Here is a 19,275-nt window from a genome sequence, read left to right as displayed (position 1 = left end):
GACCAGCCTGACCAACATGGCAAAACCCCATCTCTACTAAAAATACAAAATTAGCTGGGCATGGTAGCACATGCCTGTAATTCCAGCTACTTGGAAAGTTGAGGCAGGAGAGTCACTTGAACCTGGGAGGCAGAGGTTGCAGTGAACCGAGATTGCGCCACTGGACTCCAGCCTGGGCAACAAGAGCGAAACTCTGTCTCAAAACAACAACAACAACAAAAAAAACTATATCCTGATTATGGTGGTAGATATACAAACCTATACATGTGCTGAAATTCATCAGCTGTACAACAAAAGAAGTCCATTTTTCTTTAGAAATTTTTTAATCAAATAATTAATATAAAAATCTTTCCTCCCATCACTAGCCAACTGGTCCATCTGCAAGTACTCAAAGCCTCTATAGCTCTGTCAAACAGAAATAAAATGTGAGCTACATATGTAATTTTAAATGTTCTAGTAGCCACATGAAAAAAAATAACCACAACAGGAGAAAGTATTTTAATAACATACCTTTCAACCCAATATGTTGAAAATTTGTAATTTCAACATGTAATAAATATAAAATTAATTAGCTATTTAATTTTTTTCTTAAACTAGGTCTTTGAAATTTAGTGTAGGTATCTGATGCTTACAGCACATCCCAATTCAGACTTGTCACATTTCAGTGGCTCGATAATCACATGGCCACCATATTGGAGAGAATACCTGTTGACTCACACTTCCTAGGTGTTATAAATGAGGTGGGATGACTTCAGTAGGCACTGGTAGCTGCAGTAGAACAGAATCAACTGACATGTCTCTGCAAATATCTCCTGGATCCTACCTTGACCTTCATCCCTGAGCACAAGTTCTCTAAAGTCAATACAGTCATCCTCCTTATGATCAACTATGACCGTACTGAACTCTTTCCACATGCCAGGCACTGCTCTAAGCACTTTTATGTATGAATTCACTTAAGCCTCACAACAACCTGTGAGATAGGTACTGATTCTCCCTACTATACAGATAATGAAACTATGCTTGGAGAGGTTAAATAAATAATCTACCCAAAAGCATATCATTCATTCCTGGTGCAACAGGGCTTTGAACCCAAGCACTCTGGTTTCAGAGCTGTCATTTTTAACAACTACTTTTAACTAACTACATTTTAAAAAGGCTGAAAGTAAAGCACTTAGTAAATATTAGGTTTTTGTTTCTTGGGAGAAAAGAGCCAATACTTTTGGTGTTTCCAAGCTTCTTTTTAGGGCCCTAAGGTTCCAAGATGCTTCTTCAGTGTGTAAATTCTTCCACTTAGGATTCTAAGATCTCAAGAAAGAAAGAAAGAAACTGACTCTTTTTTCTATATTAAGATCCCACCCAAAGAATAATCAAGTAGAAGCCATAACAAATAGACATGGTTGTTTGGCAATCTCTTTGCTTTAGGAAATGAAGGCACTCCTTACCCTGCGAGTGGGCAGGAAAGTGTGGCTCTTCATTGAAGGACACCCATTCTGACTGGTGGGTGGCAATCACATGGTCCAAAGTCGTCATGCTAAAAAGGCACTGGTCATCTTCACACTGCTGACCTCGGGTGAACCCCAGAATACTGTCTGGGGTGGGCTGGGGTAGGGGTATGGTAGTATGGTAGACTTGGGTCCGGGGTCTGTCCTAGGTGTCTTGCCAAGGGCAGTACTCAGAATGTAGACAGATCAGCCCCTCTTGCTGTTGGTCAATCTGCCAGGCAGAAATCTGTTTAACAAACAAACAAACAAAAAATGTAAAAGGATAACCATTACATTATACTGAATCCACAAAGGTCTAGGGCTTTTAGTGCTGCCCACAAGAAGGCCTGGGGTGGTTTCCAACTTGCCTTACTTCACTCTGTTCCTGTCATGCCCTCACCTTTTATACTGAAATGTCTGTCTTTAGCATCAAGGTTTCTAGATAAGTCTTCATATCACACTTGTAAATAATTACACAAATTTCAGCAATTAGATTCTCTAATTTCCCTAATTATTGTATTTTAGAAATATTGTCATCTATAATACTATCATTGCAAAACAAATATTAAAACTTTTCAAAACGCTTTCACTTTCTTTTACCAGCTGGCAAAATAAAAGCATGTTCTTTTTCTATTAAATTAGTCCAGTTTCTTGCCTTAGGCAGGTAACTCTTTGAGGGTCTGATTTAAATCTCTGGCAGAAACCCAACAATCTCCAGATGGTATCTCCAAGCATCGTTTATCAATCAAGAAAAACAGAAATGAAGTGATCTTATTCTATTCATTTGTAGTAAGAGAATAGGGAATATCTGTGCTAGTGAAAAATGTGAGTTAGAGAAACATTTTCCATCTAGGCCTATTTAAATTAGTTGCAACGGTCTAGCCTTTGCTCACACCGCAATTATGTTCTAGGAATATAGAAAGATTCTTAATTGACAAAATTTTGTTTATGGTAATAATATCTTTTTACAACCTGAACCTAGCTCTTGATCTAATAATGAATTAATAAAATCTGAATTTATCCAAAACTAATGTGCTTCCACAAAAGAGCTACTATATACCTTGAATATCAGTTCTTATTAACTGAATATACACAATATTCAGATAGTTTCTAGAACAACTTAACTCAAAGCCTTCCAACTGGTGCACAATGAAAACTTTAGGAAATTTTACTATAGATTATCATCTGCAGTAAATAATCTCTATGTGGGAAAATCAGTAGAAACATTAACAGCTTTTGCTTTTTTGTTATTTAAAACAATTAGTTTTGGCACACGAAGCTTTCTAAAAACCACTAATGTTTATATAGATTTATAATTTTCAGAAACACATTTTCATACCATACTTCACTTGATTCAATAACCATTTTGTTAAGTAGGACACGTAGTACTCTAATTCTTCTATGGATAAAGAAATTTGGGCTGAGAAAAATTAAGTGACTTACCTAACACTTTTAGTGTTTCCAGGCCCTTTTGGTACTCTAAGGTTCTTAAAATGCTTCGTCTAGGCTCCTAAGTGGAAGAGCTTACAAATCTCAGCACAGTGGCTAACTGACTTTTTTTCATAATAAGGTCTCACCCAAAGAATAATCAAGTCGAAGCCATAACAAGCAGGTGTGTTCGATGTTCCATGTGTAAGGTCACTCCTATCACTCCAAGAAGTGATAGACCAACCCTTGAGTCCAGGTCTTCTGCAGCCAAAACACTCTAACCCTGGGGTCACAGTCACAAAAAGGTACAACAGAATACAGTATACATAGACTATCACCCAACTTAAGTACTTTACAAATATCAATTACAATGGAACTGTAATGAAATGTCCGGGAAACTCCCCATGTGAAAGTTTGCCAGCAGACCCCAAGCTATATAAAGGATGGAAAGCCCAGAAGCCTCTTCTCCAAGTCCCTCTCCTAAGATCCTTGCCAACCACAAGGCCAGAAACATGCAGACAGCCTGGAGAGAGCAGGTCTCCCAAACCAGATCTTACCAGACAGCAGCGCAGGGTCCACAAGCACAAAGAGCTGATTCCCACTGGCTTCTGCCTATGATGCCTTTCTCAAGCCCTGTCAAATGTGTGTCACTCAATGTGGTAATGGCTGCGGGCCAAGATAAGACAGTAAAATTGAAGAGTCAGATTCCTCTTCTCTCAACGACAGCAGCATGTAAACCAGCCCCACTGCAGCCTCAAAAACAAACACACACACACACACACAAACAAAACAAGTCCCTATGCTGACACATGCAGTGTCATCACTCAACAGGGAAAATATCCTGCCAATCCTGTGATGACGAACCCAGCAAACGTCATGGATAAGTGGGGTAGGGAAGGGAATAGGGGAGGAAGGTGAAGGTAAGGGGAAAATATTTAAAAATTTTAAACTGGAAGGTTTTAAAGATCAACAATTTCAGGTGTTATGAGAAAATTGAGGCCCAAGGAAATCAGGTGCACCAATAGATTGTGATCACGGGCCCAGGAGTTAGGTTGTTTGGATTTGAGTCCTATACGGTCTTGGAGTCCTTTACAGTCTTGCACTCATAACTCAACCTCTTTAAGCTTCAGTTTACCCTTGTACAGCAAGAATTAAAAAACTCACTCCATAATTCTGAGGATTAAATGAGATAATGTACGCCAAGTACTCAGGACTGGATGTAATAAACCCTCTGTGACAATGACAATGAAAACAGTAGGTGACCTTACAGAGGGCTTACTTTGCCCCAGGCTCCATTCCAAACCCTTTATGAATGTTAGCTACCGCCAGCACTGCTGCTGTTGTTAAATGACTCGCCCAAGGTTGCATAACTTGTTCGTAGAAGTCCTGGGACTAGAATGCAGATTTCATGAAACCACTCCATTTCTGTCATTTGCAGATTCTGGTTTCAGTCATTGTTCAAGAAGTTCCAGATGCTAAGTAGAGTCACGTGCTCAGCTACAGTGCCCAAAAGGCAGATTCTAAATCCTCTTCATTATAGATATAGGTGCATTCTGCCCAAGGAACCGAGACCATTCCTCAGAATGTGTGAATGAAAAAAGAGCCCCAAAACTTTATCTATCTTTCCTTCACATGTCCCAGACTAGACACGGGCTGGTGACAGATAATGACTGGTCCCGATGAAGACTGGTGGAACAAACTGATCACATGGAACCCCCTATCATATTCTATACTATAAATCCATAAAATGGATTTTAGGTATTTGCCATAGAAGAGCCACACCAATAAGCCATAAGAAATTAGACCTTGAAAAGTGCTGTGCTAGCAGCTGGAAACCCACAGAAGAACACAATAATTGCGAGGTTAAGTTCATACTGGAATTAGTTTCTTGGTAAAAACCTCACCCCATTTTTAGAATGTGAATCATAAAATGAGGTTTGGAATCACCACAAATGAGTGGTGACTCAGTATCAGCAGGAGGATTGACCAACAGATGCTAAAAGTTTCAATGAAGTCTTGGAGTTGCCATTTCAGAGAGCTACTTCTTTCTCAGCATTGCTTATATACAAAAATTTGTAGAAGGGAGAATGCAATTGTCTGATAAGATGGGGGTCACAGAAGTAGTGTTGTCTTATGACAGTCCTCTAATTGCCTTTGTGAGACATACATGTCTGGAAATGTACCAGTTACCCCTGAGACAGCAACCCTCAAGCAGCTCCCAACACAGCTGAGGAGAAAAGGATCCAGAGAACAGAAAATACAAGTCCAGAATAACTGCCCCAGCTAAAGGACATGCTGGGAGTGCCACAATTTAGCTGCAGGGATATCTCTGAGAGCTGGAACCATATGGGACTGGGTGGGTTTCTGAGATCAGAAGGATGTCCTTGATTCTGGACCAACAGAGGGATCAGCGAGGGAAGCCTCTGGACAGGGGATCACCGTAAGTGACAGTAAGAATCAGAAGCAGACCTTAACGAGGTGTGTTTCTGTCTGAATAAGCCTCTGTCTGATGACAGCAGAGGTATCCACTAGGGGAATATGGAGTGAAAGGATTGATTGACCATAGAAGCTAAGAAGAGTTCAAGGGGAAATGAGAAGCTGTGGGAGGTTTAAAAGCAGAGAGTGACTCAAGAAGTGTGCTTAAGGGAGATTAGCCTTCCTCAGACAGTGCTGGACAGGAGCGTGGTGATGGAATTTTTCAGCCATCAGTACCTCTGGTGTGTTTCACAAAGCTGGGGGCAAGAGTCTTCAGGAACATGTACTGTTTCTGCCCATTCTAGGGCCTGAGGGTGCAAGCAAGAACAAAACAGCATCTCTGCCCTCAAGCAGCTGTCAACTGCAGGGAGATACCACAGCAACCTAAAACAATAACCTCTGCTCTCTAACCTATTCTGGTAGTTAGTCACCAAAAGTAGGACAACAGCAAGTAAGAGTGTTAAGAGACTTCTGAGAGCTTGAGCTATAGGTGGTCTTGAACTGTACCCTAAGCTGGAAAGGAGGGATCTGAGCAAAAGAGCTGTGGGGCACAGGCACTTAGGAAGGGGGAGCAGGAATGGCACGTCTAGCCCACAGTGAGTTACACTCTGCTCATCTGAAGAGGGTGTCAAGTGCCCTGGAAAAGGAGCTCTAAGTTTCAGAATGAGTTTGAGCTCTGGAGCCTACCCTCTCCATTCCCACTGCCAATGCCTTAGCTCAGCCCCTCATCATCTCTCACACAGTTACAAGTCTCCTACCTGTCTCCCTGCCTTCAGTATCACCTGCTCCAACCTACTATCCAATCTATTATGCTGGAGTGATCTTCCTAAAACCTGAAAATGGCTATGCCACAGCTCTGCTTCCAGCTCCTCAAAGGCTCCTCACAGGATAAAGTGAGGTATGAGAAATGAACAAAGGATTCCTGAGAGCAGGGGTTGCATGCGATACCCTCAGCATTGAGCACAGTGCCTGGCACATGTTAGAAGCTCAATAAAAATTGTTGTATAAATGCAGGCACTTTGTGAATCCGGCCCTGATCCACCTCTCTAATCTCATGTGTCATTCTCTCCCCTTGTGAACCCTATATTCCTGATGAACTGAGTTATTTGAAAGACTGTGTTTTTGAATATACTTTGTCCTATTTGATCACTTGTTCATATATTAATTTAATACATTATTAAATATTATCTTTAGGATACATTTTCCTGACATTTTTATTTCATGAGCTCCTGCTCACCTTCAAGTCTTAGCTCAATCATTATCTCAGGCTTGGTTCAACAAGTATTTATGCCAAGTGGCAATCACTGAATGCAAAGATAAAGAACACAAATTATTTTGCTATAAAACCTTTATAATGTGCATGCTCATTGTTTTTGTCTGCTCAATACCCAAAATCCTTTCTTTTTTGAGAAAAAAATATTATCTTTCCATCCCTCCTGGTAATTAATCCAGGCTTTGTCAACGGCTGCTAGAATATTGAGGGAATGCTAAAAGGTACAAGGGCCTTGAACACATGCAAGAGTGGCATGGCATGCGAACAATGGAAACTTGACGCAAGCCCAGAAGCAGGCACAACCTAATTCTGTGAAAATGGTGACAAGTGCGGCATCCTAATCAGACCCATGGTGTGACTCTGGCTCTGTTCACTGCTGGCTAGGTCCTGTGGCTCCTACCTATTTTCCAAGCCACGTTTGACAGTCATCTGGCAATCCAATGAGCTCTTTCATACCTTTCAATAGACTTCTTTCCTGCTTATATTAGCCAAAATTAATTTGTTGCTTGCAATCAAGAACTCTGATCTATGGTGGTACTCCTCAACTTCCAATAAGTAAAGTACCATACTTCCCACTGGTCCTTTATCCCCCATATCTTCTGAATGCTGATACTATCTTAACCTATACTCATTTACCAAATTATAATGAAATTATTTGCTAATGTGGCTATATGAGGAAAGGGACTTGATCTTTTGCTTCTTGATGTCTTTAACTCTTAGAACACAGTATGGCTCTTAGTAAATGTTTGTTGGGTAAACAGCTGAATGAACAAATGAATGAATGAATGAATGAATTTGCCTTAATATACAGTAGGTAGCCTCTTCAGCTCTTCTGAGATGTTAGTAAATGTTTTAGGAAGATTAATTTAAACACTCTGTGTAAAATAGCTTCAGAGGAAATCTGCATATAGGGAAATATGTTCATTCCCCCTTCTCTTTGATCTAAAATTATATCATCCAATTCCAATACAGTAGACACTAGACGTAGGGACTACTGATATGTGGCTAATCCGAATGAGTTGTTCACTCAAGTGTAAAATGTACACCAGATTTTGAAGAGTATAAAAATGTGTAAAATATCTAATAATTTTATACTGCTTTCATGTTAAAATGGTATCTTGGATGTATTAGCTTAAGTAAAACATACTGTTAAAATTATTTTCACCTGACACTTTTAATGTTTTAAAATGAAACTACTAAAAAATTTAAAATCATACATAAATAGCTCATGCTATATTTCTTCCTTTTTTTAACTGAGACAGGATCTCACTCTTGCTCAGGCTGGAGTACCAGGGCACTATCACAGCTCACTACAGCCTCAACCTCTCTAGGCTCACATGATCCTCCCACCTCAGCCTACTGGGTAGCTGGGTCTGTAAGTGCACACTATCACACCCAGCTAATTTTTAAAAATGTTTCCATAGAGACAGGGTCTCACTATGTTGCCCAGGCTGGTCTCAAACTCCTGGGCTCAAGCAATTCACGTGCTTCAGCCTCCCAAAGTGCTGAGATTACAGGCACAAGTTACCGCACCTGGCCTCATGGTATATTCCTATTGGACGGCATTGCTCTAAAGCAGTCCATCTTTTTTTTCATCCTTGATTTTGAAGGCTACTTTTCACAAGACACAGAATTTTTCCTTCAGTATTTTGCCTTTTGGTCTGAATGTTTCTAAGGAGCAGTTGATTATATGTAACTATTCATGCTTATATAATGTGTCTTTTTTCCTCTAATGGCTTTCAAGATTTTCTCTTTACCTTTCATTTTCAGCAACTGCATTTAGATGTAGTTTTCTGTGAACTCATTTTACTCAAAGTTAGTGGAGTTTCTTGAATCTGTTTGTCAGTTTTTTCATTAAACTTGGAAAAATTGAGTCAGTATTTCTCCAAATGTGTTTTTGTGCCCCTTTTCCATCTCTTCTGTTAGTCTGTCCTTGCGTTCACTGACTCTTTCTCTTCTCACCTCCATTCACCCATAAGCTTATCCTGTGAATTTTGTATCTTAGTTATTCGGCTTTTCCACTCTAGAATGTTCTTTTGTAGTTTCTATTTCTCTGCTGCAATGCCTTATATATTCACTCATTGTGACAATATTTTCCTTTAGTTCTTTCAACATATTTATAATGGTTGCTTTAAAGACTTTGTCTGCTAAATCCAACCTTTGGACCATCTGGGATTAGTTACTATTGACTTTCGTTTGTTTGTTTTTGTTTTTTGCTTGACTATGGGTAATACTTTCCTAAGGTTTTTTGTTTGTTTGGCTTTTTTTTTTTTTTTTTTTGCACACCTAATAATTGTTGGTGATACACCGAGGACCTCCTGGATTTGACTTTCCTCTGCAGAGTACTGATTTTTGTTCCAGCAGGCAGTTTGACCAAGAGCTACTCACCTAGAGCTTGTATAAAGCTTGGTCTTTTACTTCATTGGATTAATTTGTTTCCCAAGGCCCTCTAATTGCTGTAGGACTCAATTTCTAAACTCTGTCTCCCCTGCAGATCTTGACAGGGTATGATGGTTAATATTGAGTGTCCACTTGATTGGACTGAAGGATGCAAAGTATTGTTCCCAGGTATGTCTTTAAGGCTGTTGCCAAAGGAGATTAACATTTGAGTCAGTGGACGGGGAGAGGCAGACCCACTCTCAATCTAGGTGGGCACCATCTAATCAGCTGCCATTGTGGCCAGAATAAAGGAGACAAAAGCAAGTGGAATGACCAGACTTGCTGAGTCTTCTGGCCTTCATCTTTCTCCCATGCTGGATGCTTCCTGCCCTCAAACATCAGACTCCAAGTTCTTCAGCTTTTGGACTCTTGGACTTATACCAGTGCTTTGCCAGGAGCTCCTGGGCCTTTGGCCATGGATTGAAGGCTGCACTGTCGGCTTCCCTACTTTTGAGGTTTTGAGACTCAGATTGGATTCCTTCCTCCTCAGCTCGAAGGATTAGATTCCTTCCTCCTCAGCTTGAAGACAGCCTATTATGGGACTTCATGTTGTGATCAATACTCCTTAATAAACTCCCCTTCATATATACATCTATCCTATTAATTCTGTCACTTTAGAGAACCCTGACTAATACACAGGGCTTGGTTCTAGGCTTTGCTAGGGTAAGTTTAAAGTAAATCTTACTCTAGAGCATGGGCTGGCAAACTACAGCCACAGCCTAAGTCTGGCCCTCTGCTTTTTTTTGGTAAATAAAGTTGTGTTATTAGTATATTTACTAGCCACGCTCATTAGTTTACATATGGTCTATGGTTGCTTTTGATCTACAATAGCAGAGTTGAGTAGCTGTGACAGATACTGTATGGCTCACAGGGACTAAAATAATTACTGGTCAATAATAACTACTGGCCCTTTATAGAAAACAATGTACAGACCCTCCTTAAGAATATGGTCCTTACCCCTAAGACACAGGCTTTCTATATCTTGGTTGGATGCTTGAGATGTTAATAAGACATTAATGAGCTCTTTCCACTGTAGCTGGGCTGGACCACCAATGTCCCCCACTACTGCCTGATGTCCAGTATCTCTGTCCCATTCTCAATCCTCCAGCAGCCACTCTATTAAGCTCTGTATGGTTTCAGTATGCACCTGTGCACCCTAAACTGGCCAAGCGTTCTCTGGGTACACCCAGACATACTTCTGCTCCTCTCTCCCCATCCCCATGCTCTCTGTTCCCCAACTCTCTGCCCTCTGGTGCTCTGTCCTACAGATTCCAGCTGCTTCAATTGCCCCAAACTCTGATCTCTGTTTTCTTAGCTCAGCAGGACTGCTGTGCTTGGCTTAGACTCCAGCTGACTATGCTTCAGTCAGGAAACTCTGCCCTGGAAAAGAGCCAAGGCGAGTGTCGGGCTCACCTCAGGATAGAAAATCTTGCGCTGCCTGTTGACCGAAGCCTGAAAATAGTTGCCTCATAGATGTTGTTGTTTTGTGGTTGTTCGCTGCAGAATGGCTAGTTACCAATTATAACCAGAACTGGAAGTCCTCCTCTGGAACATTACTTTCTGACTTGTGCTCACTTTTAAAAAGAGACTAGTTCAGACATCTAAAATACAGGTCATTTCATACTGATGTCCTGAAAATTAATTAGAAATTTTATAAATCATCTGAGAATAAAAGGAAGGTTTCACTCAGCCATATAGATTAATTTCATTGCTCCAGAGCTGGGAAAATGATTTATTTTGTTTGGTTAGCTATGCACTATAATACAAAAATATTACTTGTGCCTGGTTGGTGGTCCAAAAGGGGTTGTTAAATCTTTGGTCATCTTCCCTGTCTACCTGTTTTTCATAGGTATTCAGCTAGGCAGCATCTTTGAAAATCTCCACATCCACTTTTTGGGTTTGAGACTACTGGCAACCCCTGTCCAGCCATCTGTTTGGAGTTTATGCAGAAACATCTTCAACTAGATCCTGGTGTCCACTCCAAACCCACAAGTAAGGCCTCAGTTTTCTCTTAATCAAGGACAAGCAATTAAAGATCGAATCAAAAGCTACAAAGAAAGGAAGAATGGGAAAAACAGACTACATAAATTCTATATATTTCTTTACAGTGTTCTTCTAAAGCAAGATATTCAGCTACCTTATTAAGCATCTATCTACTATGCACTCAGAATTGTGCATAGCACAATGACACAAGATAATATCAAGCTTTTATACACTGATATCTGTGTCACAGTGGGCTACAGGAGCCATAGAAGCTGAATTAGAAGGCTGAAATAACCCTGCTGCTTGTTTCATAATTTGCTAGATCAAAGAGAAGTCTGGAAGGCCCCATTACCCTGTGAGAAAGACTAAATCAGATTAAGGACTTGAACACTGCTTCTCTTCCCTTTCCTTCTTTCACATTCTTTTCCTTGACGAGGGGCCTGAATTCTCATTAAGAAAACCTGAACAGAATTCACTGAAGAACACACACACACACACACACACACACACTTAACTAACAGGTACCTTGATGCTCCTAAAAGAGAAAATGAGTTGAGTGATCCTGGTTGTTTGCTCTTATTATTTCAACTTACAAAAAATTTCATTCTTTCATTTAAATATTTTATTTTTAAAAAACAAAAGGAGACCACCCAATCTTCTTCCAATTTCCATTGGAAACTGGGAAACAGAATGAACACCTCAGCCTCAAATCAAACATGTATGAGAAAGAAGTCCAAAAGGAACAAATGTCATATTGTGACCACAGTTAGCATCTATCTATGATTCTCCATAAGTGAACTCCCTCTTCTTTTGTCTTATAATCACACACAGCATAATCTCCTAACCCTAGGTGCCTTCCCTTCTCTAAAGTCATATTATTTGTGTGTATGGGTATGTGTATATGTGTGTATACATGCATATACATAAACATACACATTTATGTACATACATACATATATGTATATCCCAAGGTTATAATTACAAAATACTCTATTGTGTGACTTTCCTTCAAAATAATCAATCCCAATGGCTCTGCTATCTAACAATTCCATGGCCCCACATTCAGAGTCAAGAATCTAAGTTACACTTGGCTTGAAAAACTGGTTAGGCATTGCCTCTGATCTTTGGTGCATTCCTGAGGCAGTGACCTTGACTGACATCCCCAGTTACCTGAGCAGTGTATTACATTAGTGAATGGCTCTGGTAGGAGGTCAGGCTTTAAAGTTTGCAAAACATTTTCCAGTTCCTTGAACTCTCAGAAGATATTGACTTACTCCATCTTGGTACATTCATCTTGGTTTAACTCTCCTTCATATTTTTTTGAAATGAGAATACTAATATTTTACCTGTGTGACAGTGGGGAGCTGATGTGGATAATTTCTTATCTGTATTTTACAGCCATACATAAATTAGATGCATTTTACAATTAATCTAATTTCAGAGAAGATAAAATATTTTTTAAGGCTGGGTACAGTGGCTCATGCCTGTAATCCTAGCACTTTGGAAGGCCGAGGAGGGTGGATCATTTGAGGGCAGGATTTTCTGACCAGACTGGCCAACATGGTGAAACCTTGTCTCTACTGAAAATACGAAAATTAGCCAAGGGTGGTGGGATGCACCCATAATTCCAGCTACTCGGAGGCTGAGGCAAGAGAATCACTTGAACCCAGGAGGTGGAGGTTGCAGTGAGCCGAGATTGCAGTACTGCACTCTAGCCTGGGTGACAGAGTGAGACTCCGTCTCAAAAAAAAAAAAAAAAAAAAAAAATATATATATATATATATATATATATACACACACATACACACACACACAGAGACACACACACACATATTTCTTAGAATCAATGAAATTGTCTTATTTTTTACCAGTTACCAAAAAGTACAATTAGTATATAGTTCCAGAATGGAAAGAACTTCATGGGTTATTTCAATTCATTTTTACAGTAACCCTGAGATAAGTAAAGAAAATATTTATCTCACTTGACAAAGTAACTGGCTCAGAGAGGTTCTGTGACTAGATCAAGGTCACATAGCTAACCATCTCCCAGAATTAGGACAGAATTACAGACCTCCTGACTCTATAAATTCTGCACTCTTTCCACGACAGCACATTCTGCCTTCCAGAAATGAGGTATAACTGACAGAGTTCACTGCATCACCAGTATCCATTTCTTCTCATCATCCTGGTTTAAGCCAATCACTATAATTCCTATTCCTGCTTTCCTGTCTTCACCTAGAGGTGGCAACTTCACCAAGTTCTAGCTAGTTAGACATAAATGGAGATATGGTGAGAAATATAGTTCTAAAAAGTATTTTTTGTCTTGGTTTTGTTTTGCTATCCCAATGAAGGAGACAGATGTAGTTCATGCAGCTCTGATCCTTCTCATGTTCTCTTTTTTCCCAACTTGAATATGGTCTTAATAGCTGGAGCTACAATAATCATAGGAAGGACAGGCTAAGAGAATAACAGTCATTGGTCCTGACATCACTAAGCCACTGAACTGATACCAACAATCATTTGTTTCTCTATTTTTATGTGAAAAAGTATATTTTTGCTTAAGTTATTAGAATTAGACTTTCTGATGCATGCAGATGAATGTAACTCTAACAAAAAAAAAGAGAGAGAGATCAATGTGGTAGGCAGAATCCTAAAATGACCCCTTTATATCTGAGCCCTGGTATTAATCTTGTGGTTATGTTATACTGCATGGCAAAACAGATTTTACAGATGTAATTAAGGTTACTATTTAATTGACCTTAAGACCGGGAGATGATCCAGGTGAGCCAAATCTAATTAATGAGCTCTTTAAATGGGGGCTTCAGTCCTGCAACCACAAGGAACTGAACTCTGCCAACAATAGGCAATAGCCTGAAGGGGACCCTGAGTTCCAGTGAGACCACCACTGGCCAACCCTTGATTTCTGCCCATGGTACCCTGAGCAGGGATCCCATTCAGACTGTGCCAGACTTCTGACCTAACAAACAGTGAGGTTTCAACACATATTTTGTGGTCCTGTGATAAACACTTACAGAAAACCAATATATAAACCAAGAAAATCTCTGATTGTCAATGAGATAGTGAAAGAAAAAGGGAGTATAACAGTAAAAAATGAGAGAATATACTCCAGAGTTTAAAATCTTGGGAGTCTAGGCAAAGCCTTCTTTAAATAATTTCCCAATATGGTTAAGGGACTAACTTCAACTAAAATCAACCATTATCCATAATAGAGAATAAAGAAAGGCAATGCAAAACAGCAGAAAATACAAAATTACACATCACACTTTGAAACATACTACTTGGGTATTCTCTCTCCAGGTTTAATTTCTTTTTTCCTGCCTTGCTTATTTAGACCACTGTAAAATTAGGTTGCCTTTTCAGAGACATGGGGCAAGACTGGAAAAGTGATCATTTTTAGTGGAGAAAGTTAAGGAAAATTTTGGGGTATGCTCCCTGTCTACATCAGGAGGCCTCTACATCAGGAGGCAATTCAACCAGTTTCCTGGAGCAGGAGTGATCATTACACACCAGTGATTCTTCTTAACTGTGAGGGATGTTAACATTTTAGAATGTTTTGAAGGTGGGATGAGGGGAGAGTGAGGAAAAAAGGAAAGAAAGGAAAAGTAGACTCAATTGTGGCATCTTCTCTCACACTCTTTCCTTAAATAGGATATTTATTCATTCATCCAACAAGTGGTTATTAAATACCAGCTAGATGTTCAGGGTACAAAAGTAAACGAGGGCCAGGTACAGTGGCTCACGCCTGTAATCCCAGCAATTTGGGAGGCCAAGGCAGGTGGATCATCTGAGGTCATGAGTTCGAGACCAGCCTAACCAACATGGTGAAACCCTGCCTCTACTAAAAATACAAAAATTAGCTAGGTGTGGTGGCACATGCCTGTAATCCCAGTTACTCCAGAGGGTGAGGCAGGAGAATCGCTTGAACTTGGGAGGCAGAGGTTGCAGTGAGCTGAGATCACACCATTGCACTCCAGCCTGGCAAGGCTTTGCAAAAGGAGCGAAACTCTGCCTCAAAAAAAAAAAAAAAAGTAAATGAGATAGACATAGACCGTGCCTTCAAGGGGCTTACATCATGAGGGAAAAGGAAGTAGGAAACAAGTCAACCAGAAACAAAAGACCTACAAATAAATAGAATGAAGACAAGGAATAACAAGGAATCTTATACATAGAGTGACAGAAGATGTCTCTGAAGAAGTGACACTTAACTATCATCTCAAAGATAAGAAGAAGCCAACCACCATGGGATGAAAAGTGAAGAGGATTCAAGGTAAAGGGAACCAAAGACACAAAGAGTCTGAGATGAGAAAAACAAATAAATAAACCCAGAAAAAAACTTGACCTGGGAATAGAGTAGGCAAGAGGCATGAGAGGTTGTAAAGGTCATGAGTTTTTAGAACTACGAGGTCTTGTGATTCAGACGAAGATGTTTACCTTTTATTCCAAGCACGATGAGAAGTCACTGAAGAAGTTTAAAGAGGAGCAACAAAATTTGCTTTGCCGTTTTCGAAACTCAGCAAAGAAGAGGATGGAAAGGGAAAGGCTGGAATTAAAGCAAACGATCAGGAGGCTGTCAAAACAGTTGAGAGAAGAGATGACAGTGGCCTGAAACAACCTAGGTTGATGAACGGGATGGATGAAACATGGTTGAAACAACCGATGATGAACAGGATGGATAAGCAAAATGTAGTATATACACGCAATGGAACATTATTCAGCCTTAAAAAGAAAGCAAGTTCTGATACATGCTACAACATGAATGAACCTTGAGGACATCATGCTAAGTGAAATAAGCCAGTTACAAAATGACAAATACTATATGATTCCACTTATATGAAGTACTTAGAATAGTCACATTAACAGAATAGAAAGTAGAATGGTGGTTGCCAGGGGCCCGGGGAGGCAGAGGAGTTAGTGTTTAACAGGTAAGAAGATTCAGTTTTGCAAGATAAAAAGAGTTCTGGAGATGGATGTGGCAATAGTTGTAGAACAATGTGAAAGGACATAATGCCACTGAACTCTACTCTTAAAAATGGTTAAGATGGTCCATTTTATAGTTGTAATTTAACAGAATTTTAAAAATTAAAAAAAATTTAAATGACCATGCAAGCTGAAACTATGCAAAGCAGTCTTCGCAAAGGGGAAAATATGATTGTTTTGTGACCTTTAAAACTTCCTGTCAAACATTAAAAGCTTTCTTCTTAGATGCACCACAGCTTCGGCAGCGATGGCAGCTCCAGCCGGGCGATACTAGCACCTCCCCAAGAGACCGTTGCAGTCGGCTAGCCCCCTTCTCCATGGGTAACCATGTGTGACCAAAAGGCCGCGATCAAAAATGCGGACATGTTGGAAGAGATGCAACAGAACTCGGTGGAGTGTGCTACTCAGGCGCTGGAGAAATACAACAATGAGAAGAACATTGTGGCTCATATCAAGAAGGAATGTGACAAGATGTACAACCCCACCCGACATTGCATTGTGGGGAGGAACTTCGGTAGTTACCCGACACATGAAACCAAACACTTCATTTCTACCTGGGCAAAGTGGCCATTCTTCTGTTTAAATCTGGTTAAAAGCATGGACTGTGCCACCCACCAGTGGTCTATCCAAAAACAAGGACTGCAGCCTAAATTCCAAATACCAGAGACTGAAATTTTCAGCCTTGCTAAGGGAACACCTCGATGTTTGAACCTTTATTGTGTTTTGTACAGGGCATTCTCTGTACTAATTTGTTGTGGTTATAAAACAATTAGCAAAATAGCCTACATTTGTATTTATTTTCTATTCCATACTCTGCCTCACATTGTTTTCTCTCAAAATCCATTCCTTTAAAAAATAAATGTGTTGGCCGGGTGTGATGGCTCACGCCTGTAATCTCAGCACTTTGGGAAGCTGAGGTGGGCAGATCAAGGGGTCAGGTGTTCGGGACCAGCCTGGCCAACATGGTAAAACCTCATCTCTATTAAAAATACAAAGAAATTAGCCCGGCGTGGTGGCATTCATCTGTAATCCCAGCTACTTGGGAGGCTGATGCAGGAGAACTGCTTGAACCCAGGAGGTGGAGGTTGCAGCGAGCAGAGACCACGCCATTGCACTCCAGCCTGGGCGACAAGAGAGACTCCGAGTTTCTCTTGTCTCTCCGAGACAAGAGAGTTTCAAAAAATAAATAAATAAACAAATCTGTTGCACATGTGAAAAAAAGGCTTCCTTACTGTTGTAATTTAAAATGTTAGCAACATTTAATCAAACATTAAAAGCTTTCTTACTGTTGTAATTTAAACTATTAGCAACACTGAGAATAAAGTGGTTTATTTTTGTATAAAGAAAAAAAAAGATGATGATGGCCAGAGTCTGGATGAAACAGTGAAGACAAAGAGAAAGACATGTCATCTGAGATATATTTTAGAGGCAGGGTCTTCAGGACTTACTGATGAATGTCACATGGGAGGGAGGGCAAGGAATTCTAGTGGAGAACAGGGTGGGTGATAGTGCCATTGATCGGGGTAGAGAGAAAGAGTTAGGATTTGGGAGTAAAGTAAGCATTTCTTTTTAAATACGATACATTTGGGATGCTCATTAGACATCCAAGAGAGATGTCAACTAGGCGCATGGACTTTTGAGTTTGAAGCTTGAGGCTTGAGACACAAGTTAGGACATGATCATCAGACAGAATGGATCCAGTTATCCAGGGAGAATCTGTAGCAAAAGAAAAGAAGTGGCCAATGCTCTCACATGCCAGAGCAATGTGGATGCTCACACTTAAAAGCTCCATCCAAGCTTTAGAACCCTGTGACTCCAAATGGACAGAAAAGATGGTGGAGTCCCAGATAGGGAGTGCTGCTGTGCCCTGCTTTTCAATAAAAGGGCATGCATGAGTTAGAGGTCCTGGACCAAGCAGCCCACTCTCTATCTGGCCACTTGGAAACAGAAAAGTTTGAAATGAGGATTTTCTCCACGAGATTCCTTAAATACTAGATGTGAAAAAAAAAATGAAGATTTTGCCAAAGAACTCAGTAAATACAAGAACAAATATCCTCCATGATAACTCTGCCATTAGGGGAGAAGGTGCCAGGAATGATATAACAAGAGTAGGAATTTCCTGACACCACAGGCCATTTAATATTGGTTAAAAGAGTAATTATTAAATGAGATAATAATTATAAATGAGATAATGTAAATTATTGAGGTAATGAGATTATTACTTCATTTAATAATGTGAGTGAGAATGCCTAGTGGACTGATGTGAGTGAGGATGCTTGCTGGACTGCAGAGTGTTATTTAAAAGGTAAGATCTGCTCATTGTTGCCCATCAAGTGGCAGAATGTGGAAAGGGGCTAAGGGCCCTGAGAACAAAGTCAGGTGCATTGGAGACTCTCCTAGGATCACTAATCCTTCTTCTCCATAGCTGGCTGGGGACACGAAGGCACAGAGAAAGGAGCAGCTGGAGTGGCTCTCACTTTGCTGACAATGATGCCCATGACCTGTCTCCTACCACCCCTGCCCTGGACCCAAGCACTGTTCATGACAGTCTACTTTTGCCATCCTATAGATGAGGTACATTACCTCCTTTGTTCCTCTTATCAGCCTTATGAGGTAGGCACCATTAATAACACCAGCATTTCAGAGATGACAAAAGCTGAGGCCAGAGAGGTTAAGTATCGTGCTCAAGGTCAGAGTAGTAAAGAGTAGTCTGAGATTCTAACTAAAATCGTTCTGATGTCTGAGACTATTCACAGACAATTCACTGACTCATTCATTCAATCAACCAAGACGAATTAAGAGCCCCCAATGTGCCGAGCCCTGACCCTCTGCTAGATGTTAGGGATAAAAAAAAAATCCAGATTCCAGAAAGGCCAATTAGCCAATGATCGCATACTCACAAAGGACTTCAAGTATTACACCAAAAGGACTGATACGAGATGTGCCTCCTACAACCTTAAATTCACGTCCCAATATCAGGTTATTCTGCATACACAGTTCAATAAATATCTTTTGTGGCCAGGCACGCTGGCTCACGCCTGTAATCCCAGCACTTTGGGAGGCCAAGGCAGGTGGATCATGAGGTCAAGAGACCGAGACCATCCTGGTCAACATGGTGAAAGCCCGTCTCTACTAAAAATACACAAATTAGCTGGGTGTGATGGTGGGCACCTGTAGTCCGAGCTACTCGGGAGGCTG

The 19,275-nt window shown here is 40.4% G+C and overlaps 1 protein-coding gene and 1 pseudogene across 2 annotated transcripts in view; one reads left to right on the top strand and one right to left on the bottom strand.

The window, feature by feature from the left end:
• STON2 (stonin 2) overlaps positions 1-19,275 on the bottom strand; it is a 171,488-nt gene that overhangs the window by 130,743 nt on the left and 21,470 nt on the right. The window contains exons 3-4 of one of the 2 annotated variants that reach the window (XM_026455570.1): positions 3,467-3,575; positions 1,443-1,728 (exon numbers count right to left, since the gene is read on the bottom strand). In XM_026455570.1, the coding sequence (XP_026311355.1) occupies positions 1,443-1,530 (88 nt within the window). In that variant the 5' untranslated portion in view covers positions 1,531-1,728; positions 3,467-3,575. Of the gene's footprint in view, positions 1-1,442; positions 1,729-3,466; positions 3,666-19,275 lie in introns of those variants that run through there. The other variant, XM_026455573.1, reaches the window with a different exon arrangement.
• On the top strand, positions 16,405-16,670 carry LOC111538120 (annotated as a pseudogene).

Source organism: Piliocolobus tephrosceles, chromosome 6 (genome assembly GCF_002776525.5).
Source record: "Piliocolobus tephrosceles isolate RC106 chromosome 6, ASM277652v3, whole genome shotgun sequence".
NCBI classification, from domain to species: Eukaryota; Metazoa; Chordata; class Mammalia; order Primates; family Cercopithecidae; genus Piliocolobus; species Piliocolobus tephrosceles.
The sequence above is the reverse complement of the archived record's forward strand: the minus strand, read 5'-3'. Positions and strand labels throughout refer to the sequence as shown.